The sequence below is a fragment of the Meles meles genome, chromosome 4 (assembly GCF_922984935.1).
Source record: "Meles meles chromosome 4, mMelMel3.1 paternal haplotype, whole genome shotgun sequence".
NCBI lineage: Eukaryota > Metazoa > Chordata > Mammalia > Carnivora > Mustelidae > Meles > Meles meles.
In genome coordinates this window covers 47,755,134-47,777,789 of record NC_060069.1, presented here as the reverse complement: position 1 = coordinate 47,777,789, position 22,656 = coordinate 47,755,134, and the positions used below count along the sequence as shown (strand labels likewise).

Here is a 22,656-nt window from a genome sequence, read left to right as displayed (position 1 = left end):
TAAGGATTCTACTTGTTGAAATGGCTGCTGTCTATGAGCTCCTTGCAAACAAGGGCTCTCTCATCCACGTGGATGAAGATGATAGTAATAGCATTAGCAACAACAACTAATAATATTTATTGGGAGTAACTGTGTTTTAGGCATGATTTTAAGCACTTGTCATGAATCAACCCATGTTGATTGGGTTTATTCTATGATAATAGAACTTACATCATAGAGTTGTTCATCTGCACAATAACTCTATGACATAAGTTCTATTATCATCTATTATCATTCCCATTTAACAAATGAGGGAATTAAGATGTGAAGAGGATAAGTAACTAAGCCAAAGGTACAGAATTTTAAGTCAGATAGCCTGGATTCAAATTCTGGCTCTATCATTTATGTGTGTGACTCTCCAGATCCTTATACACACCTGGAGGAAATCACACAGGGATTTGTAAATTGAAGATTTCCTGCTGGTTACATATCTTTCAGAACAAATGGTTTTGTTCTGAAATGGGAAATGGAAGTCCCCAGTCCATTTTTCTGAGCAGACATTCCCTTCCATGTGAGAATGGAAAGGGTCCTAAAATCTGAAAGATTCTCTGCCCCTCTCATGTGGACAATCAGACATCGTTCAACTCTGAGAAATTTTATGTGATTTGCTTACAGTCAATGTACGGGTCACTTCACAGAGCTAAGAATAAATTAAAGACAATTTCAGCCCTCAGCTCTTTCTAGGAATTCACTTGGTTAAGTAGCTCCTCTTAGATTCTTAGCCACTAGGCATACCTCCTATAAATATGCTACAAATACGCCTGTAAACAGAGCAACCAGGAAGGATAATTTCAAATGGTTCAAGTTTTCCTTTACTGACTAGAGAGACATTTGAGGACAGAAGTCTTAGGATCAAAAAGAAATACAAGACTAATAAGAAGGAAAGAGGTCAAGGTTACAAAAAGTTTAAAACAAGTTCTTTGTGATTTTATGTGAGTGGGTGAACTTTTCAAGGAAATAATGGGTCCTTGTTCATGCCTGGAGGCATGATATAATATAGGCATGATATAATGTAATATAATGATATAATATTACCTGGAGGCATATTCTTTAAAATTAAAGCATAGTCAACAAAAACAAATGTCTAACAAATATTCATTACTCTTCTTCTAGAGATTTTTTCTTTATCAAAGACATTTTTTCTTTATCAAAAAATATCAAGTAAAGTAACTGCATTCAAAAGCTAAGGATAAATATTAATTTTGATATTGAAAAAACATGCCACTGTAAGAGTAACAACATTACCGCACTATTGCTTCAGATTATGTAAATAATCTTCCTTAAAGAAGATCAGCAGGATAACACACACATTTCTTTTTCTTTTTATCCAACTTACAGGTGTGATTTCACACATAGAAATTGATGACATTCTTAAAGAATAGACAATAATAGAAGAAAATAATATCCCTATAATTGGTTATGGCATAGCCCTTACTTTCCCATGATAACTATAACATGTATGCTCTAGTAGGTGTAAGAGAAGAACTCCTTATCCAGGAAGGCCCCTGGTTAGGGAGAAAAACCTTCTTGTAATTCTTCATAGGATTCTTTATGTCTTTGATAATTTTTCCCAGCTAATCATGTGGATCATGTTTCTGTTGACAGTTTAGCATTATAGAGCCTCTGTTGGCATTGGCTATGTCTCTATACTTGTAGTTGGTGGTGGTGTTAAAACATCATATGTTTGGTATTGTATAGAAAATATAATTGAATGACTACATTTTTAAGTTTCCAATTGGTTTTGTGAGACTCAGATACAGACCATTTTGAAATGTTTCTTTATGGTGCATTCATGAGAAATTTAGTTTATTCATAAAATCTGAATAAAATGTGTTTTACTTGTAATCAGTAAATTAGGAACATAAAATATTAGAGGTCTAGAATCAAAAGATCTCCAGAAACAGATTCCATATTAATTAAATATAAATACAAAAGTCAAACAATAATTTATTAAGACAAAGCATGGGAGATTGTTTAAAAAATCATCTTGGAATGAATAAAGTCTTTTTAAACAGGAAAGAAAAGCTGAGGGCATAAAAGCATATTTATAATAAAATAAAATAAATAAGCATGGCCATGTAAATTCAGAGACTAGCAACAAAATGAGTAAAATTATGCAACTCGTATAACAAAGAGCTGATCTTTTAAAATATAAATAGATTTCCCACAAATGTATGTTTAGATCATATAGGTATAATCAGACATTTTATAGAAAAAGAAGTGAAGGGAATTCTTAAAATATATGAACAAGTTGCTTAACACAACTCAAAATAAGACAAATAATGTTTACGGTTTTAGGTAACAAAGAGCCAGAAGTTTGATGACACATTGGGCTGGCCTAGAACATAAGAAAATAGACACCCTCAATGTAAATTTGTATCATGGAGAGCAAATAGATATCTTTCAAAATTAAAAAAGCATATACCCTTGACCCAGGAATTCCACTTCTAAGTATCCATCCCATAAGTACACTTGTACACATGCAAAATTACTTATGTACCAGGATATTCCTTATAGTGTTTGTGCATTAGCAAAATATAAAAAAGAACTGAAATGGCCTTCAACAGAGAATTAGGTTAAAGAAATTATTCCACATAAATACATACTAATACGGAAAAATCTCATAGATACAACAATTTAAGTTTAAAAAATACTGAATAGCATTAGGTAGATGGTAGAGAGATGATATCAATATAAACATGGAGCATCATATATATTGATAAATGCACAGACTACGTCCAGAAGAATACCAAGAAATGTGGCCGGGGAGAGAGGAGAACAGAAAATTGCTTTTGACTATGTCAGTGTCTCCCAGGGAAAGAAATACACCCATGGTTGACCAAAGTTGGGCTTAATGACTCAAGACAGGGAGGAAAAATGCACTCCATGGTCAAGCTGGGATGTCTTAGTAAGAGAGTATAAGAAAGAACTTAGCAGATTTGGTCTTGGGTTAGGCAATTTTAGGGATGGGCGCAAAGAAATGTAGATTTACTCCCAATAGGATGCTCTAAGGAAGTGTGCCATTGTATGACTGGGTATGTTAATAAATAAATAAATAAATAAATAAATAAATAAATAAGACAAGAAAAGCAGAGCAAAGTTAAAGCTGTGTTTGCTGAATTAGTAAGCAGCCATGTATGTAAGCCAGGACAGAGAAATATTTGACCATCTTGTTGTTTGGACAACATTCTTCTTTTTGTCTGTGCTCAGACATGATTACAGAGTGGTCTTGTTTTGTTGTCTGGATCCAGCACAGGGGCGCCTGGGTGGCTCAGTGGGTTAAAGCCTCTGCCTTTCGCTCAGGTCATGATCCCAGGGTCCTGGGATCGAGCCCCGCGTCGGGCTCTCTGCTTGGCGGGGAGCCTGCTTCCTCTTCTCTCTGTCTCTGCCTGCCTCTCTCCCTACTTGTGATTTCTATCTGTCAAATAGATAAATAAAGTCTTTAAAAAAAAAAAAAATGGATCCAGCACAATCACGGTGATGTCATCTGATCTGGTGTTCCGTGAAATTGTGTATTTTCAACAGAAGAACACCAAGGCCTGGCTGGAAGGGACTGTTTTGCTCTTTCTCAATTGTGTACCCTTTTGCATATTTATGGTTTTATATATATACTTATCTTACCTCTTCAAAATAATCTCTAAAAGAATATCAGGTCTGGGATTCCAGGGGGAGATGGCAGAGTAGGAGGACCCCAGGCTCACCTCATCCCACACATACAACTAGTTAACACATAACTGTAAATAACTCAAAAAACAACCCAAAGACTGGCAGAATAAATGTCACAACTAAATGTGCATCGGGAGAAGAATGGATAGAGAAGATAAGGTATATACATAAAATGGGGTATTATTCAGCCAAAAAAAAAAGAATGAAATCTTGCCATCCTCAACAAATGGATGGAGCCAGAAAGTATAATGCTGGAAAATAAGTTAGAGGAAGACAAATACCATATGATTTCACTCACATGAGGAATTTAAGAAACCAAACAAACGAACAAATGGGAAAAGAGAGAGAGAGAGAGGGAGAGAGAAACCAAGAAACTGATGCTTAACTATAGAGAACAAACTGATGGTTACTAGAGGGGAGGTGGGGGGTGGGGGAACCTGGTGACAGGGATTAAAGAGTACACTGATCATGATGAACACTGAGGAATGAATGAATGAATGAATTGTCGAATCACTATATTGTACACCTGAAACTAATATAACATTGGATGTTAATTATCCTGGAATTAAAGTTAAAAACCTTAATAAAATTTAAAAAATGAATCTCAGTACTGAAGGAGTCCTTAAAAGCCACCTAGCTTAGAAACTACCCCAGTCACCAACACCTTCTTCCCCCTTCCCACACCAACAAGGTTTTCTTGTGAAGTCCCCTACAACTGTCAGGATAGCATCTGCTTGAATATCTCCAGTTTCCCCATTGTACTAATTTATCAGGCAGCTCATTCTGTGCTCAAATCACTGTTCCTATATTTTGTTCAGAGGGAAAGAGAACAATACATTTGGTTATAATATCTTAATTGTTTCCACCCCAGCATGTTTGACCTCTTCAAATGCATCTTCTCCTATGGCAACTAGTAGAGCAGAATAATTACCTTTCTAATTTTATGTAAAATATTCCTATTAATACTCTCCAAACTGCAATTGTCTTTTTTGTGCCAGTGTTCCAACACAGTTTTGTATCTTTTGTTATCATTACATTTGCAGAGATTCTTATCTGTTGCTGCTGACAAACTCATTTGTTTTTGCACTCAATTACATGTAATTAGCCTTTTCTTCATGAACAAAAGAACAGGTGTCTTTATCAATTCAATGCAAGATACCACGGTAAGGTTGGTTGGACCTAATGATATCTAGTGAACCAAACAGCACAATTCTGACAGATGCTCATAGTAACAAGATTTTTTTTTTCAAACAATCAAATGCTTTTACTCCTGCCCACACAAAGTAGAGAAAGAAAAGTCATTTTCACATCTTAGAGGCTTATAATTTTTGATTTAAAAAAATGAGTAGAATTTAAATCCTCCACTGATATTTTTACCCCTTTATCCCCACTAAGAAAAAGCATAAATAAAAATGATTTGGTTTCACTGGAAAATTTTCAGTGAAAATATGTGTGGGGGGCGCTGGGGAATCAGAAGAATGCATGTTAACTGAAAAACTGGTAAAATCTGAATTAAGTCTCTAGCTCTGCTAATAGTATTGTACCAGTGTTAACTTCTTGGTTTGGATAATTTTACTGTTGTCACATAAAATGATACCATTAGGGGAATCTGGATGAAAAGTATATAGGAACATGCTGTATTATATTGTAATTTTTCTGAAGTCTAAAATTATTTCAAAAGCAAAGTTAAAATAATATCTGGTGGGTGGAGCCAATGACTCAGAGAAATTTTGTTCATATGCACAAGGGGACATTCATTCATTCGTTCAATTTTTGTTGAGTACCTACTATGTATTAGAGATCATTCTAAAGATACGTCAAAGAGCAAAACAAAATTGCTTCCCTTACGGAACTTACATTCTCCTGGGAGGAAAAGGGAAACAAAAAAATAAACAAATAAATAGCAATTGTGTGTGTGGGGTGGGGGGTGTGGGTGTGGGTGTGTGTGTGTGGTGGTTATAAGAGCTATGAATACAAAAAAAAATGTTTACCTTAAGAATAGAGAGGACCAAGGTAAGATGTGTCATTTTATAAAGGATGGTTAGGGAAGGTCTTTTCAACATCTATAAGAAATATAGTTGTGCTGCCTGAAAGTACAAATGACAATTATCCACCAAAATGGGAATGGATAAGTTCATGTGTGTATATTCATGTAAAGTGAAATGAATTTCACTTTTTGAAATTTTGAATTTCAAAAATGAAAGTGAATGACAGAAAGCAAATATATCACCATATAAGCAGCTTATAACCATAATATTAGGGAGGAAAAGTACACAGAACTTATATATAGTAATGCTCTCTTATTAAAAGTTTAAAAACATGCAAAACAATATTATAAATGGTTTAAGTATACATATATGAAAAAATGTATTTTTAAAACTGCATGGAAATAAACAATGCTAAATTCAGGCTTGTTGTATGTCTGGTACTGAAGGAAAGCAGTACTCCACCAGGGAAAGCATAGAGTGGGTTCAAACGTACTGATATTTCTTACCTAATTTTTCACCAGGGACTGGGTGTTCATGTAGATATATCCTAGTCTTACAATTTTGTATATCTGAACTATTTTTAAAACCAATATATCAAAAAAGTGTGTGCAGTTGTTTATCTTTTAAAAAAAAGTTATTTTAAACGTACAAATTCAGTTTCTAAAAGTATTTGACAGGGGCGCCTGGGTGGCTCAGTGGTTAAGCCTCTGCCTTTGGCTCAGGTCATGGTCTCAGGGTCCTGGGATGAGCCGAGCCCCGAAGCATCAGGCTCTCTGCTCAGCAGGGAGCCTGCTCCCCGCCCCACCTCTCTCTCTGCCTGCCTCTAAGCCTACTTGTGATCTGTCAAATAAATAAATAAAATCTTAAAAAAAATAAAAATAAAATAAAATAAAAAGTATTTGACAAAATGTATCACCCTCAACATGTGTGTTATGCATAATCCCATTATGCATACAAATATAGTCATATATATTTGTACATACATATGTGTATGCATGTGTGTGTATGTGCATTTATATCAGACATTGACCCAGCATCAGCAGAGAAAGCACCTCTCAATTATTTTTCTATGAAACAGTGAAGGAAGGATTTTTGTCAGTTGAACCCACATTTTTGCCCCAGCTCTTCTACCACAAACCCATGATAAATGTCATACGTCTGCAGGATAGCTTTCCGGGTCATGGCTGCTTCGTGTGGAATCATGCATAGCGATTCAACTTACTTGAGTATTGAATGTATCCTCCTCAACTGATAATTCTTCCTTTTTTTTAAAAAGTTGAAGAGATGGTGCTGACAGAAGACATTCATGTTTATTGTCTCCAGCCACCTCATTTTATAGAAAAAGAAACTAAAATCGAGGGACCACTCCGGATAGCAGAGGCGACACAGCTAAGCAATCTCTCTGATTCTTCCCATCAATACTTGTAGCTTCACTAAATCTACACGCAAGTCCAGATGCAACCGATGAAAATCTTACACAGAGAGAAAGGCACACTTATTCTTCTGTACTCAGATGAAACCATGAATCATTTAAAGAATGCATTCCAATCAATAAATCAAAAGATGAAGAATGCATTCCTACAAACAAACACAAGCCAACAATGCAAACCACAACAGGCTAATCAACTATGCAGGGAACTGGGATACAATTTTTTATAATAAGATCTTTACTGTATTGTAATTCATATTTTACAATGTGTAATATTAATGAACAAACAATGATTTAGAAGGGGTGGACAAGAATGTTTTCACACTTTAGGAACTGCAGATCTTCCCTCAAATCTTTAATTTTAATTTAAAATTTATTTCCCATAAAAATATAAGCTTCGTACATACATATGCATATATATATATGTGTGTGTGTGTGTATATAGAGAGAGAGAGATTGTCACACTGACCACAAAATTATATCTGTCGAAGATAACTCAATGGGACATAAACTTGAGGAGTATTTACTATGAGCTCAACACGAACAATCTAGCAGTGAATACAGACAAACTTTAGGAAACACTATGGCACCCTGCATAATTTTAAGGTAACACGAATTTCCCCCTGGATATCTGTATATGATTGTGCAGGAACTGATGCTGCAGGATATGATGCAAGTGATCACTCTTCGTTCTGAGGCTTGTATTCAAAATTCTTCTGAAATGCAAATATATTGCTAACTCCATACTTAAATTAGTTAAAAGCTAATTCCAGAGATATTATTAACAAACTTTGAGTATCTGGCATTTTACTTAAAAAACTTATAAGTAAAAATTCAAATCTACTGGTCTTTATTACCCTGTTATTACCAAAACATCATCATACTATTTTTCTTTTTAAATCAATATAAAATAAAAAAATACATATTTTCCTTTTAAAATCAATAATTTCATCCTCAATCAAAATGAAATCACATGTAATAGACATATGTATGTATTCAATGTTTACCTTAAGAAGTAATTTTGGTCTGCCAGATGTTCCGAGAAATATTATAACATGTTTACGATTTGGTTCTTGGATTAAAACACTATCTTGTGTTGGAAGGTCTGCCTTGTTCCTACAAATACTTATCACCATATTGACTACAAACCCTGGAATGGGAGGATATTCTTATCCATTGAGTATCTGGAACTCCTTCAGGCCTCCTACCTTCTCATTTACTATGTAACCTCCCAACTGTCTCTTTACTATAGGGAATCATAGCAAAAAGGATAAAAGACAAGACACCAGCTTACTAGCAGTTAAAGAGTTCAAAAGGTAGCCTGGCCACAACTTAAGCCTAAGATATACTGGGCCATACATTTGATCATAATGGGATTGCAAGAAGAGAATGTTCCTTACTGTAGTCACTATTTTCGTCCTTGGTCCCGTCAATGGTACCATCTGGGTGCATCTGCAGGAAATATCCCTGCTGGCTGAATAACCTTGTCACAATTCCTTTCAGCTGGGGTTCTGCAAAACAAAATGAAATGATTATTCAAATTCTAATTTTGTTTATAAAAATACACACTTGCAAAATTGTCCAAAAATTCTCTAAGTAAACTCACAAATGTCAAAGGCTTAAACATTGAAATAAGCATTTGGAAAGGGGGCACTTCAGGAAGATATCTTTCTCTTCTTTTTCCGTCTAGAGGCAGAGCCATAATACTATACAGCAGTAAACCAAATATAAATAGATAAAACTAATTACAATTAGGAAAGTACAGAGGCATGTTAAAAACGTGAATTATTTCCCTCCTTCATGAATCTAGTGTCTGACTGCAAGATGCCACCAAGCTAATGGTCCCATTACAGAATCACTATTTAGACCAAACTGCCACTATAATTCCCAAGCTTCCAGCAGTCAAAATTAGGCCCCAGAAGACTTCTATTTCTGCTCAATGTCAACTAACCCTCAGAAACTCCTGGGTTTTGAAATGCTATTCAAACTTAGCCAGAAACTTGAAGACCACAGAAAAAAGCAAAACCCCAATGGTCATGAGATGTATGTGAAAAGAGATTTTACCTTCAATAAATACCTCATCAGAGAGGAGCCCCAGCACTTCAACAGTCATTTTTCCAGGAAAAATCAATCCATCAATTAATCAATTGATCCATGAATATTTCTCTAAGTATTTCAAACTAGGAGTGGTCCTCAGCTTTTAAAAACTCTCTACACACTAATACCACCAAGCAGAACTTCGTATCCCACATTTAGATTTTTATATTATCAGCTAACATAAATATTTAAAGCTCTCTCATTGTGGTGCTGGCTGCCAGCAACAATTCATTTTCTACAACATCACTACCATCCCTGTCTCTGTTTCACAGTACTAGGCAAAAATTAGACAATCATAATGCATCCCTGAAGGAACAACTTCCTACCCTCAAAAGGACAATCACAAAATTTCAACTGATAGTCAATTTCTTACCTTCCCCCATTTATTCAACCAATATTTACTCCAAATCTTTTTGTCAGGCAATATGGTAGGTAGAGTGTGTTAAACCAAACACATTTATTGATGTTTAATTCTAAATAAGAATTCTAGTTAAGGATTCAGTGTTTTTATCTCTCTAGGAATAGACCTGCTCTTTACAGCATATGTCTGTGGTTAAACTTTTTCACATATGACTTGATGACATACATTCAGGAATATGAGGCAATGCTGATATAAACATGTCTCCCTCAAAGCAATCCTAAGAGGCAGAAAAGATGCCAAGAAAATTGGGAATAAGGGACCAGGGTTGTGGGAAAAAAAGAACTGAACTGGAAATTAGGCATTCTGATTGATAACTGCATGTTATATATGTGTGTTAAGTCAATTCTATTTATCTACTTTGTGGGCCTTAATTTCCTTATCAGGACCATCTAGAAGTTAAACTGAAATATCTTTAGATCCCTTCTATAAGTATCTATTGACTTGGAGCACGTTAAAATCAGCTTCCCTGAGTGGTGGAAGAAGTCAAGGAATGGATCCTGCTCATTGTGTTGCCTCTGTGGGCCCACCTAGTCTGACATAGTAGAGACACGTTGCAGGAACACATAGCTAGCTAAGATCATTGTAAAATAATATACTGTATCGCTCTTACCGTCTATCAAACCCTACCTACCAACTTTTCTGGGCTCAGTTCAAGATCACCTCCTCCAAGAAAGCTTGGCTGTCATAACTGCAGATCGCTTTTATAATCAGGGGAAATAAAAAGAACATGTGTGCCTCTGCCATGAGGCTAACTGATTGACCGGCAAGGGCTAATAGGCCACATTTAAATCTATATATGCAGGCAGAAGACCGAGCTTTGAAGCAAAACTGCTATGTGGTCCTGAGGAAGTCACTTGACATTTGAGGTTCAGTTGCCATATCTGTATAAAGGGAAAAATAATTCCTATGCTAACTATAACCATTGAGAATGTTGATGAATAAATAGAGGGTACAGTATGACTTGATATCCACAAGAATATAAATCCTAATTAAGGTATGTTTTTCAATGATGAAAATCAGACATCTTCTGATTTCTGTTTTAGTGAAATATTAAGCTTGTAGGTCATTAAACAGCGGGCTAAGGGTAGAGGACAGAGAAGGATAGAAGGAAAGGGAAAACTGTCTTATAATTGATATTTTCTTACTAATAACCTTGATAAGGTCACTTTAAGATGTCATGGTTTGGTTGGTAATGAGATATGTGGCAGCTGAGACACTAATGCCAGCAAAAGTTTGTTTTTTTCATGCTCCTCTTTCTGTAGCTGTAATTAAACACTTCTTTTGCTACGGTGACGCTATCCCCCTGTTGGGGCCCTGGGAATTCAGGTTGGTAACTCCTGTTCAAGATAATGAGCATCAGGTTTTTATACCATCCCTGACTGCCCAAATGCAGTGCCAGAGCAAGCTTGGAGTCTGTTTTAATTACGTGATCATGAAAGCAAATGCTTTGCACTCTAGATGTTTCAAAGGAGACCTGACTATTGAACAAATGCCTTGAACCTAGCATGTGTCATGGGAACCAGGCCTGCCTACACCCTGATTACCATCTATCAACCCCAACCAACCTTTCTGGGCTCAGCTCAAGATCATTTCCTCCACGAAAGCTGGGCTATGATAAGTGTGGATCATTTGTATAAAGCGGGGGGGGGGGGGGGGGAGAGAAGAGGACATGTTTTGTTGTATTTTAAAGAAAGGGGTTAAAAAAATGAAACCACTTTTTGGTACATCTAAAATCCTGGAGGCACTCAACAAACATGGTTTTTATTTGTCAGACAGTACTTGGGGATCGAAGAGATGAGTGATTCCTATACTGTCCCCATGGAGCACCTAGTCTAAGGCATGAAACATATTTATATATAATACTAGTGTGGGGCAGGTATTAAGGGATTGAAGCAGAATGGCATGATGGCACCAAGGAGAAAGGGACTAATTCTGTCTCAAGGTTGGCTGAAGGCACCTCATCATCACTTGAATAGTATGTGGCATTTTAATAGGAGAAAAAAAAAAGGCAAATAGAACAAAACAAAACAAAACAAAAAAAACAGAGAAAGGGCATTCCAGACAGAGAAACAATGGATATTTTCCAGTTTATGGTTCTACTTGATTCTAAGATAATGTTCTTCTATTTTTTTTCTTTTTTAATGAAGTGATGTCTATATTATTAGCTGGTGAGGTGGCAGGGGTTTGGTTAGTTATCTTTTGTACTCTAACATGGTGTGGCAAATGCTGCTAGCTTTTCTCCCAAATCCATTTCCTCTTTTTCCTGGGCACCCAGCTAGACCATATGTCCTAGCCTCCCTTGCAGTTAGGTTTGGCAGATGAATGAGTGTCATATGGAATGTAAGTGGAAGTGATGTGTGCCATTTTCAGGCCGAGGCTTTTAAAAGCAAACATTCTCTTAATGCTGGCTGGATTTAGATGACAAAGCCCTAGGGGATGTCAACAAAATAGAAGAATGCTGGGCCTCTGAATAACTGATAGAAAAAAGACTATAGCCATCAGAAATATCCACTTTGGACAGTTACATGAACAGGAAATAAACTTCCATTGGTTGTGCATAGTGACTTCCTTCCAAGAAGTACGACAGGAAAAGAGGAGGGAATGGAGTAATTTTACAGCAGAGAAACCTGACAAACAAAACACTCCCTCAGCAAGGTGATCGAGGTTACTATCAACAGTCATAAATCATGCTGATAATATATACCCTCGATATGATATGATGGGAATGGCACCTTACCTCCATGATCTTCCCCAAAACTCATAACCCCAGTTGGATCATGAGAAAAACACCAGACAAATACCATCAGAGCACATTCTACAAAATAACTGACTAGGAACACTTACATTGCCAAGGTCATCAAAAACAAGATAAGTCTAAGAAAATGTCACAGCCAAGGGGAGTCCAGAGACATGACACCCAAATGTAACATGCCCTTCTAAATGGGATCCTGGGACCAAAAAAGGATAGTAAGTAAAAACTAAAGAAATCTGAATAAATTAGACACTTTAGTTAATAATCATGTATCAATACTGGTTTGTTAATTTTCATAAATATACCAAACCAATGTTAAGATGTTAATATGGGAAACCGGGTGTTGTTCATATGTGAACTCTTTGTACTGGCTTCACTCTTCTGTAAATTTAAAACCATTCTAAAATTAAAAATTTAGTGATAATTTCAGCCACAAAGCAAGTTACAAATTTAATTCTCGAAGAGGTTGGGTGAGAAAGGAGGTAAAGGATAGGAACTCAGCAACACTGCTTCCCTTCAGGATCACACCGTGACTTCCACAGTGGTTTGAATTCAAAGCCCCCTCAGGAGAGCTGCGACCTGGAAGAACTCTCTAGACACCCCTGCCGGTTTAACATGTAGTGCAGTGGAACAGTTAGCAGGTGCTGGAAACCCAGAGAAGGTTGGAAGCATGGGGGCCCAATCATACATCACACTCAAGATGACCACTGGATGGCAGAAAATGAAATGAATTTTAGAACTGGAAAGGACCTTGGAATCAAACACCTCCCTTCATCAAAATACCTCCTCCATCCATGTCAAAGATTAAAAAAAAAAAAAAAAGTTGAGGCTTAGAGGGAAAGTGTCTTATATAAAGTCATCCAGCTAACACGTAGTTGATTGAGGAGAAGAACACCTCTCCTATACACTGAAGAACATCAATTTTCCTTTCAAAGAGCAGCTAAGACATAATCCATATCTCGTGCAAGATAGGGGTTTGGGGAACAAGAAGGTAGAGAAGAGAGGAGGGAGAGCACTGAGTTGTGTTACCATTTACTGGAGTATGGGGTGATAAAAAAAAGGGGGGTTATAGGAAACGGTGCAAGAAGTACATATATCCACATACATATACACAATAAATATTTTTGATACTACAGCTGATTGCATTTATCTAGGGTCCTCCTACTCAACATTTGCACTGAAAGTTAGAGATAAAGTGTCTCATGTAAACACCAATCTAAAATGAAAAGTACAAATTAATTAATTAAAATGAAAACCACAACAATGATCCAAACTTATTATGGAAGCCATATCCAGAGACTTAATAGTACTTGTTACAATAATGATGGCTATGTTTCCAAACCATCTACTTTGTACGAGGCACTCTCCCAATGATTTCACTGTATTTTCATTTAATTCTTACAGTAACTGAATGTGTAAGATATTTTTTTTCTCATTTTCCAGATGAGATTATGGAGATTCGGAGAAGCTACCTCCCTTACCCAAGTTACAGAACTAGTAAATGAAGAGGCAGATCTAGCTTAAGAGTCTGTGGTCCCAGCTACCCTCCACACTGTTGAGTCACTTTCAGAAAGACACTGGCAAAACTCGCACAGGCCCGGAGGAAAGGGAGCCAGATGGGGAGGGTGCCGAGGGCTGCCAGGTGGAGAATGGCTGAATGAACCGTCAATATGCAGCCTGGAGAAGGAAGGACTCTGGGGACGTGAAAGCTGCCCTCACTTTTTTAACAGCAGAAAGAAATAAGAAGCCAATTTGTTCTGAGTGGCTCCACAGGGCTAGAACTAGGGCCAATGGGTGAAAGTTACAGGGAGGCAGGTGAAAAAGAATTTGCTATGAACTGGATTCAAATAGAGAACAGGCTGCCTAAAGAAAGAGTGAGTTTTCTATCGTGAACAGAAGCGAATAGGGAGAAGCAGAAAAACTCCACATCAGAAGGGCTGTGAAGGACAGGGAGGTCTCCAAAAGCTAAGGCAGCCTGCATGACAGTGCAAGGTCCTCTCCAGCCTGGATGTCCTGGAAAGCTTGGGGATTAGCCAGATGGCCCTCTAAACACAAGTTTGCTCCTCCGTGTCTTCGTGTGTGCGTAGGACGGGGTGTTAAAACGATTGTTTACCAGTCATCGTGAAAATGCAACTCTTTGTAAATGTTCAACATGGATTGTGGGAGTAATTTGACCGGGTTTTCTAATCAGTCTCTGTGGGTTTAGAAAGGGGGCCTCAGTATTAAGGGTTAATGTTGCCACTTAAAGGAACGAAGATTGAAGAGACTGTTAAATGGGATTCTTGTCAAGTGCTTCTGGGGCCTCACACTGCTGCAGATTGCAAAATTAGACTATTAGGGTTTGAAACAGTTCATAAACAGATACATTTCTGACCAAATCAGAGCAAAAAGGGTACACAGCAGGGCACATTTATACACCATAAATCAAAGCCCCAGACAAATCAGAAATGAGGTACTAAGACATCTGAAGGAGGACTGAACTTACTTGGGTTTTAGAACACACTGCAGAAATTATAAACGCAACAAGTTAGAAGAATTCATTAAAAATACATATTGTTTCGTAAACGTGATGCAGGACTGAGGTCCTGGCTTCACTCGGCAGACTGCAGTGGACACGAGAAAAAGAGCACCCTGCAGAACTGAGCGCAGAAGACTGGAGATGTGTCATCATGGCCACCAAAATCCGCCCTGAGGGGTAAAGGGAGTGATTTCCTGACTCAAGCCCTCAGTCTCCCCCATGGGTCACATGAAGATGACGGACGCCTTGAGCCATTACCTACCTGATAGTCAAGAACTGCCTGTGTAGCAATAATAATTGCAAAGGACTCCGTGTCTCTAAGTGCATATCTATTTTCCCAGTCAATGGCACATTTCATTCAAAAAACAAGTATTCATTGACCACTGGGCTTTGTGGAGGTTATTATTCTAGGCATAGGGGATCACAAGTGATTTGTTATTTAAAAAAAAAAAAAAACAACTTGCAAAAAAAACCAAACAAACAAAAGTCTACCCCAAACCTGACTCCCCTGGGATTGATTTCCACCGTGTAAATATTCCCACCACGGCTGATTTGACTCTACCATGTAACATCCTTGAATAAAAAGCTCGAGCTGGGAAGAGACGCGCACACTGGGCTCCAGCACAGCACTGGTCTTAAAGAGAATAAGACACAAAGCTTACATTCCAGTAGGAAAATAGAAAATAAACAGATAGACAATCAATATAGAGTTTTCGTATAGGTGCTGTATTGAAAATGAAAGCAGTGAAAAGTGACGGAGTGTACAGCGAGTACATGTGCTCTTGTGGACACAGTAGTTAGAGGATGGTGACCCAGAGACCTGAATGAAGAGAAGCAGCAAGGCGTCAGGGATATCTAAGAGAGCGCTAAGAGAAGCCTTCTAGGCATCGGAGACAGCAAGTGCCAAGTAATCCTAATTCTTGAAAAGATTAGGAACCGTAAGATTAAAGGTTCTCTAAAGATCCTTCTTCTAGACCAGGAGTTGGCAAACTACAGCCCCACCACTGCCAATTTTGTAAATAAAGTTTTATTGGAACAGAGCCATGACCATTCATTCACACATTTGTCTATGGCTACTTCCCTGCTACAATGACAGACACAAGTAGTTGAAACAGAGACTCCTCAGCCTGCAAACCCTAAACTATTTATTAACAGGCCCCTTACAGAGAAAGTTCACCAACCCTTGATCTAGAACCTTGTGCTGCTTCAGTTTCCTCCACCTGAAATGCACAATCCCTGCCTTCCTCCTCTGCCTAGAACTCCTCCTGAGTTTCTGGACTCAACCTTCTTCTGAGGGCCTTCCCTGACACCCTGAAGCAAAAGTAATCACTCCCTCTGCAGAGCTACCTTGTGCACAGGTCGGGAGAGGGCTCCCCACACTGTTACCTCTGCTGGCTTACCCGGTCCTCTGTCTCTGCTGCTGATCTACGAGGTCCTCAAAGCAGGGACCTTGAATTATTCATCACTGTCATAGCACCTAACACAGTGCCAGGCACAGAGTAGGTGAGGAGTGTTCCTATGTTGAAAGAAAGAAGGAGATAAGTGATAGCTTGTGATTTTTCATTGTCACCTGTGACTTTCAGAGGAGCTCCTGATTTGTAAGAAAGCTGTTTACAGTCTTATCATTCGACGCCTCCAGCTTTCAGTCTGTTTTATCCCTTTCTCAGCCTCAGCCCCTGCACACCGAACACAGTCTGACAAGCACGGCAGCATCCTCCATACACTGCACAATCTCCAAAGCCCGAGATGCCTTGCATTTCTACAGGGAATCAAGTGACCTTGAGACGGGCAATCCTTAACCTTCAAGCCGCCTTAAAACTAAATGGAAAGAAAGGGCACACTTGTCCAGAGTATGCTGTTCACTGAAGCAGTCTGAGCTAGGGAAGGCAGAAGAAGCCGGCAAGGAAATTGAGCTAGGATTTAAATGCCAATAGAGATGGGAATTTGGTACCAAGCCAGTTTTATTCTTCACACTATTAGCCCCCTCCCTCCCAGAGTCTCCTCTATAAGATGCTCATGAAAATTCAAAATAAATCAAACACCATTTATTGACTTCCGACATGCACAAGGTGCTGGGTACAAAGACAAGTAAGGAGCAGGGTGTACTTCCTGCCTTGAAGTCACCCACAGCCTCACCAAGGAGACACATACACAACTAATCATTATAGCAATGAACATGAAAAGTGCTGTCACAGAAGGACAAGCAAAGTGCCAGGGAATCACAGAGAGGGGATGCTAATTTTCCCTGGGATGGTGGATTCTGGGACAAGAGGTAGGTAGAAAAGGCTTTTTCAAAGATGAAGCAACATTTTAGATTTACACTTGAATAGGCAAGGGGATTTTGCTTCAAGCAGCATCAGCAGGAACAATGGCCCAGCTGAACATGCACTGGGATTCCAGGGAGCAGACAAATACAGAGTATAGGGAAATAAAGAAAGGCACACAGTGGCTGGAGGGGACGGACAGCAGCAGAAAAATACGCGTCCAGGACACTTGAGGTTCCTTAAGTGAAGTTAGTAAGTTTTCCTTTATCCTTTAAACTAATAACCTCCAAACTCTTTTGATTATGCATCCAGATATCTGTAAAAATATTCAAATCTACAGCCTCCGTCTGTCCATCTGTCTCTCTCCCTATACATACATACATACATATATACATACAATTTACAAATTACATATATGTACTACTCTGTAAATCATGTGTATATTATAAATGAAAGTTGAAATGTTTAACGAGACGAACACTAAACAGAAACAGAAATTAAAAACAGCTTCTTTCCACAGGCCAGAAGCTTGTCTGGCTTCACCTACTTCAGGAGGGAGAAGCATTAGGCAACAGAGTATTAAGCAATGGGAAAGCACTGAAAGACTGTAAGTGTGGGGAGACATAGGAGGGCAGTATTTTGGAAAGCCAAAGTGGAGAATGCTAGAGAAGGATGGACTGGAGTGGGGCACTGCGGTCACAGAAGCCACTCTGGGAGCCGTCACATAGAAAAAGGGTGTCAGGCAGGCAGTGGTGGTAAGGGTAGAGAGAAGCCCTCAGTCTCTGAACTGATAATGCTGGTGGTGCTTGGTGGATGGTAGCGTGTGTAGACACCCGTAAGTTCTAGAAAACTCCATTATCTTTCCAGCCCCAAATCCGAATCTATCACAGTTTTCTAAGAAAGCCTTGTGTAAGTATAGAATGTCATGGAATGTGAGGGTGAAGAAAGTTTCCTGTAAATATTCCCACGAAGCCAACTTATTAATTTGCCATTCTAAAGACCTGCATTCATGAAAGGAAGTTATTCTGGTTAACCTCAGAGTCATAACTCTAGGGTCTCCCTCAGACTATTACCCAGGAAAGAAGACTTGGAATGATCACTGCCTTCCAGGCAGCTCACCAATGAGCTCTGGAGAATGCAGGCCACAAGGTATTTCAAACATGAAGACACTTCTAGAATCTTAAGATTTGAGAACCAGAATGGCCATTTGGGATGATCTAAGTCAAGGTTCACTGGACAAATAAAGAAGCAGAACAACAGAAAGAGGGAAAACGTCATGGCAACAGATCTTCAAATCCCTGGAGTCTGGGTTCTTTAATGCACCGTGATGCTCTGTGCTGTGCCCCTTCAAATGAAAACCATTCTTCATACCCCCCAGAGGTATCCCGGCCCTGTCCCTCACTAGTTGTATGGTATCTAGAAAGCAATCTAATTTCTTTGTGCAAGGCATACTTTGCTTCTTGTGAAATTGTTTGAATGACTAGGAATTTCTTCTGAAAGTTGTTCTAAGGAATTGAGAATACACATTACACTGCGTTATGTGGCCAGAAAGTAGATACTTGTAGGGTAGGCTTAACTTGCTGATGGAATTAAAGTTGATAGGAAGACCCATGGTTAGGAGTAGTTGCAACTGAGCAAATTCTCTTGAGTTTTATTCACAGATAAGAGTTGCTGAACATTTACCCCATACCAGGCACTTGGTGTGGATTATCTCTCTAAATCCTTGTAGACATAACTTAAGGCATGCATTATAACTGGGCATTGTTTTATAGATCAGGAAGTTGAGGCTTACAGAGGTTAAGTCATTTGCTCTAAATCAGATAGGAATAAATGCCAGAACCAGGCGTTGAAGCCAGATCCCTGTCCTCATTACACCTTCCATTGCTAATCATCAGTTGTCTCTTTAAGAAGTCTAACATGCTGATACTTCTCTTTTCTTCCTTAACTGTAATCAGCCCATGAAAACAGTAGAAATCTATGCAGAAAGGGACCAGGAATAAACAGGACTCCACTGGAACTGAAGACAGGACTTTTGGCCTTTCGGTATTAAAAAAAAAAGCCTGGGGGTCAGGAGAAGAGAGTATCTATGCATACAAAAGTCCTGTGTAATGAAAGCATCCTCACTTGGCATAGAAAAATATTCTCAGTTCCAGTCTTAGGGCCTCTTTTTCACAGGCACATCTTTTGGCACCAGAAATAAATGAACAGGACACATTATTTGGAAGCGCACAGGCATGACAGTTTCCTGACATTGAAGGAGCTGCACAATGTTGGACCTGTCCTAAAACTGTCCTGTATTTCAAGGGAGATCTGTTTATCCAGGTTGGCAAGCCTGGGGAATTCCCTTGTACACCACAAATCTAAATTACCAGCAAGTAAAATGGTATTGTTGTAAAAATGTGATCTTTGTCTACCATCTTTTTTTTTTTTTTTTTACAACATCCAAAACAAAAACTTTCAGAGTCAACCAGAGTGAACTGAAGAAATAATAATACTTCTGCAGAAGAGCCATCTAGCACTCCAAGAACACATTAATCAGCTTCAACTCTGGGGCAAATTCAGGGCAGGCAGAGTGGTGTAGTGGGAAGCATGGGTCAGGGAGAATCCAGACATCAAGGATCTGATCCTAACTGTTTGCTCGTCTCCATCCACAAAGCCACCACCTCGTCCGGGCCCTCAGCGGCTCCTGGCTAAGATTCCTCACTGATACTCTTACCCATTTTCCCTTCCAAACCACACTACAGTGGAGGTTATATTTTACAATATAAATTGGAGCTTGTCACTCTCCTACTTAAACCCTTTAATAGCTTCCCATTTCATTTACAATAAAACGCCAAACCCTCAGCATGGCCTGGAGAGCTTTGCACCATCTGGCTCCTGCCTACCATTCCATCATCATCTCAATTTATCCTCTCCCTGGCTCACTAAGCTCTAGGCACACACGCCTTCCTTTCCTCAGACCTGAGGGTCTTTGCACATGCAAGTCCCTCTCCCTGAATAGATTTCTTCAAGTCTCAGCATTAAGTATCACTTCGCAGAGGTCTTGCCTAGGACCCCAATTTAAATCTAAATCATATTCATCTCCATATTCATATTCACATTCTTTGTCAGCACATACTGTTTCCCCCTTCATAATACTTTTCTCAATTTGCAATTAGAACATATTTTCTTTATTTGCTTAATATCTATTTCCCCCTCTGGAAAATTGCAGGAGACTATGGCATCCATGTGGGTTCTATCCATCATAATATAACCATACATAACACAGGATCTATGAACACAGCAAAGGAATAAAACACATATTTGTTCAATAAACTGCTTTCTTAGATTTCTAGTTTTATCTCTAAAATGACAGTATTAGTTCAGTGGCTGCAAGTCTAGGATCCTGGAAACCTAAGGGAGTCCTAAGTAGAAACAGATACTTACAAGTTATTTTCAGTTAATTCAGTTGAAAATGGAGAAAGTATTTTTTTAATAGATTATCACCACTGTCTACTAATAAAGATTTTAAATTCCATTTAAAAATATAATCTATAGAAACTATAATAATGCAATTAACTTATTATCATATTACAGTGCACAAAAGAAAAGCAGAAATACTTATCAAATACAGATAGAACACTTGTGATGTAAATATGGATTGTATGCTATACCCCAAATTCACTTTGGGATGTTCTCCCGGACAAGCTAAAAGCAAATGAAACAGAAATGCAAGGAATTGCCACCGAGACCAGTAATGAGAGAATATCACAGACACACAGATGAAAAATCCCATGGACACATACATGAACTGGCGTTTTCAGACAAGTAAACTCAGACAATACTCTCAAGGGTGATCCCTCTAATCCCAAACACCAGAGTATACACACACACACACAAACACACCTACACACACACACACACACAGCTTGCTTTTCTCATAGCCAATTCCAAGAAGTGTATGTCAGGGTTCAATGCACAGGGATTGATCTAACCATAGCTAATGACTCTCCCAAACATTGCAGAAGAGGCCAATTTGACTTTACCACCCATAAATCTGTTTTTAAAAAATCAACAGTTTCCCATTTATATCTGATATATCCTAGTAGCAAAAGATGTGATTTGTCAACAAGTGAAATTTTAAATTGCCATACATATGTTTAGGAAAATGTTAAAATATATATTACATTTTATCTACATGTTACAGAACCAAAAATAGAAAAAAAATCATTTTTATTCGTTGTTTCAAACCTTGCACTTTGTTACATTAAAAAATAGTCTAATTATAGAATCTTTGTTTTGGGGGGTACCTGAGTGGCCCAGTCTATGAAGCATCTGACTCTTGATTTTGGCTCAGGTCATGATCTCAAGGTTGTGAGATCAAGCCCCACGTTGGGCTCTGCACTGGGAGTAGAGACTGCTTAAGATTATTTCTCTTCCTTTCTCATTGCCCCTCCTTCCCCAAAAAAGAATCTCCGGGTTTTGTTTCTAAATGAAAAGATAAGAGAATAAATGTGGCACTCCTTGCAAGTATGTACCCACACAAAACCCATCCTGCATGGGAAACATCTTTATTGTTACAAACTGGAAAACAGATTAGAATGTTCATGAGATTTTCTCTTTTAACTTTGATATTGAGGCCTTAAAAACTTCTTGATGTGCCATATAAGAATTTTGATCAGTGTTTTCAATTTAAGCTTTTAAGGTAAATATTATCCTGATTACAATTTGAAGATTTACATAATTTTACATGCTCCGTAACTCTTTCATATCTTTGAATTCTTTTTTTAATTCTTTTTAACACAAAATATTTTAAACATGTGAAAAAAAAAATAGAGCTAAGAAAAGCCCTCAATACTATGTACCAGAGACTATTGAGTGATTTATAGGCATAGTATTTACTCATACAATATTTATTACAGTTCTAGGAGGTTTTATTTTGTTTTCTCATTTTGCAGGTGATGAGATTAAGGCAAAAAGAAGTAAAGTAAATGTCCAGGTTCCTACATTTCATAAACAGAAGGGCTTTGAGGATTTGAGGCCAAAAAGTCTGGCTCTAGAACCCATAGCACAGGCTCTCATTCCCTCCTGCCCCCAAACATACATGAACTCACCACCCACATTTAACAAATACTCACATTTTCCATAATTCCTTCAAATTTCATACTTAATTAAAATATTGTGGTCATCGCCCTTAATTCCATTCCATTATTTTCCTAGCCAGACCCAGCCATATTTCTGCATTCGATATGTAGCCCTCTTGTTCTTATTTTCTGTCCTTTTACTTCCTCCCTTTGTACCCACAAAAATATAATGCTATTTTGTGTATTGTACATTTTTACACAAAAAGTATCATATCAAACATACCCACTATCCAGCAATCTGATGATCTCATTCAGCATTATATTAATACTATATATTTAGATTTTGAATTTTCATCTGATCTGTAAGTCCTCTAACAGATGACTATAATCATTTTGCAGTCACCATTATTTCTGACTTT

The 22,656-nt window shown here is 38.1% G+C and overlaps 1 protein-coding gene across 4 annotated transcripts in view; it reads right to left on the bottom strand.

Annotated features, from left to right (window-relative positions):
- The window catches only part of FGF12 (fibroblast growth factor 12), a 584,189-nt gene that overhangs the window by 219,720 nt on the left and 341,813 nt on the right, over window positions 1-22,656 (bottom strand). For all 4 annotated transcript variants that reach the window (XM_046003435.1, XM_046003436.1, XM_046003434.1 and 1 more), the window contains one exon: window positions 8,523-8,633. In XM_046003435.1, coding sequence (XP_045859391.1) covers window positions 8,523-8,633 — 111 coding nt within the window. The remainder of the gene's footprint in view (window positions 1-8,522; window positions 8,634-22,656) is intronic.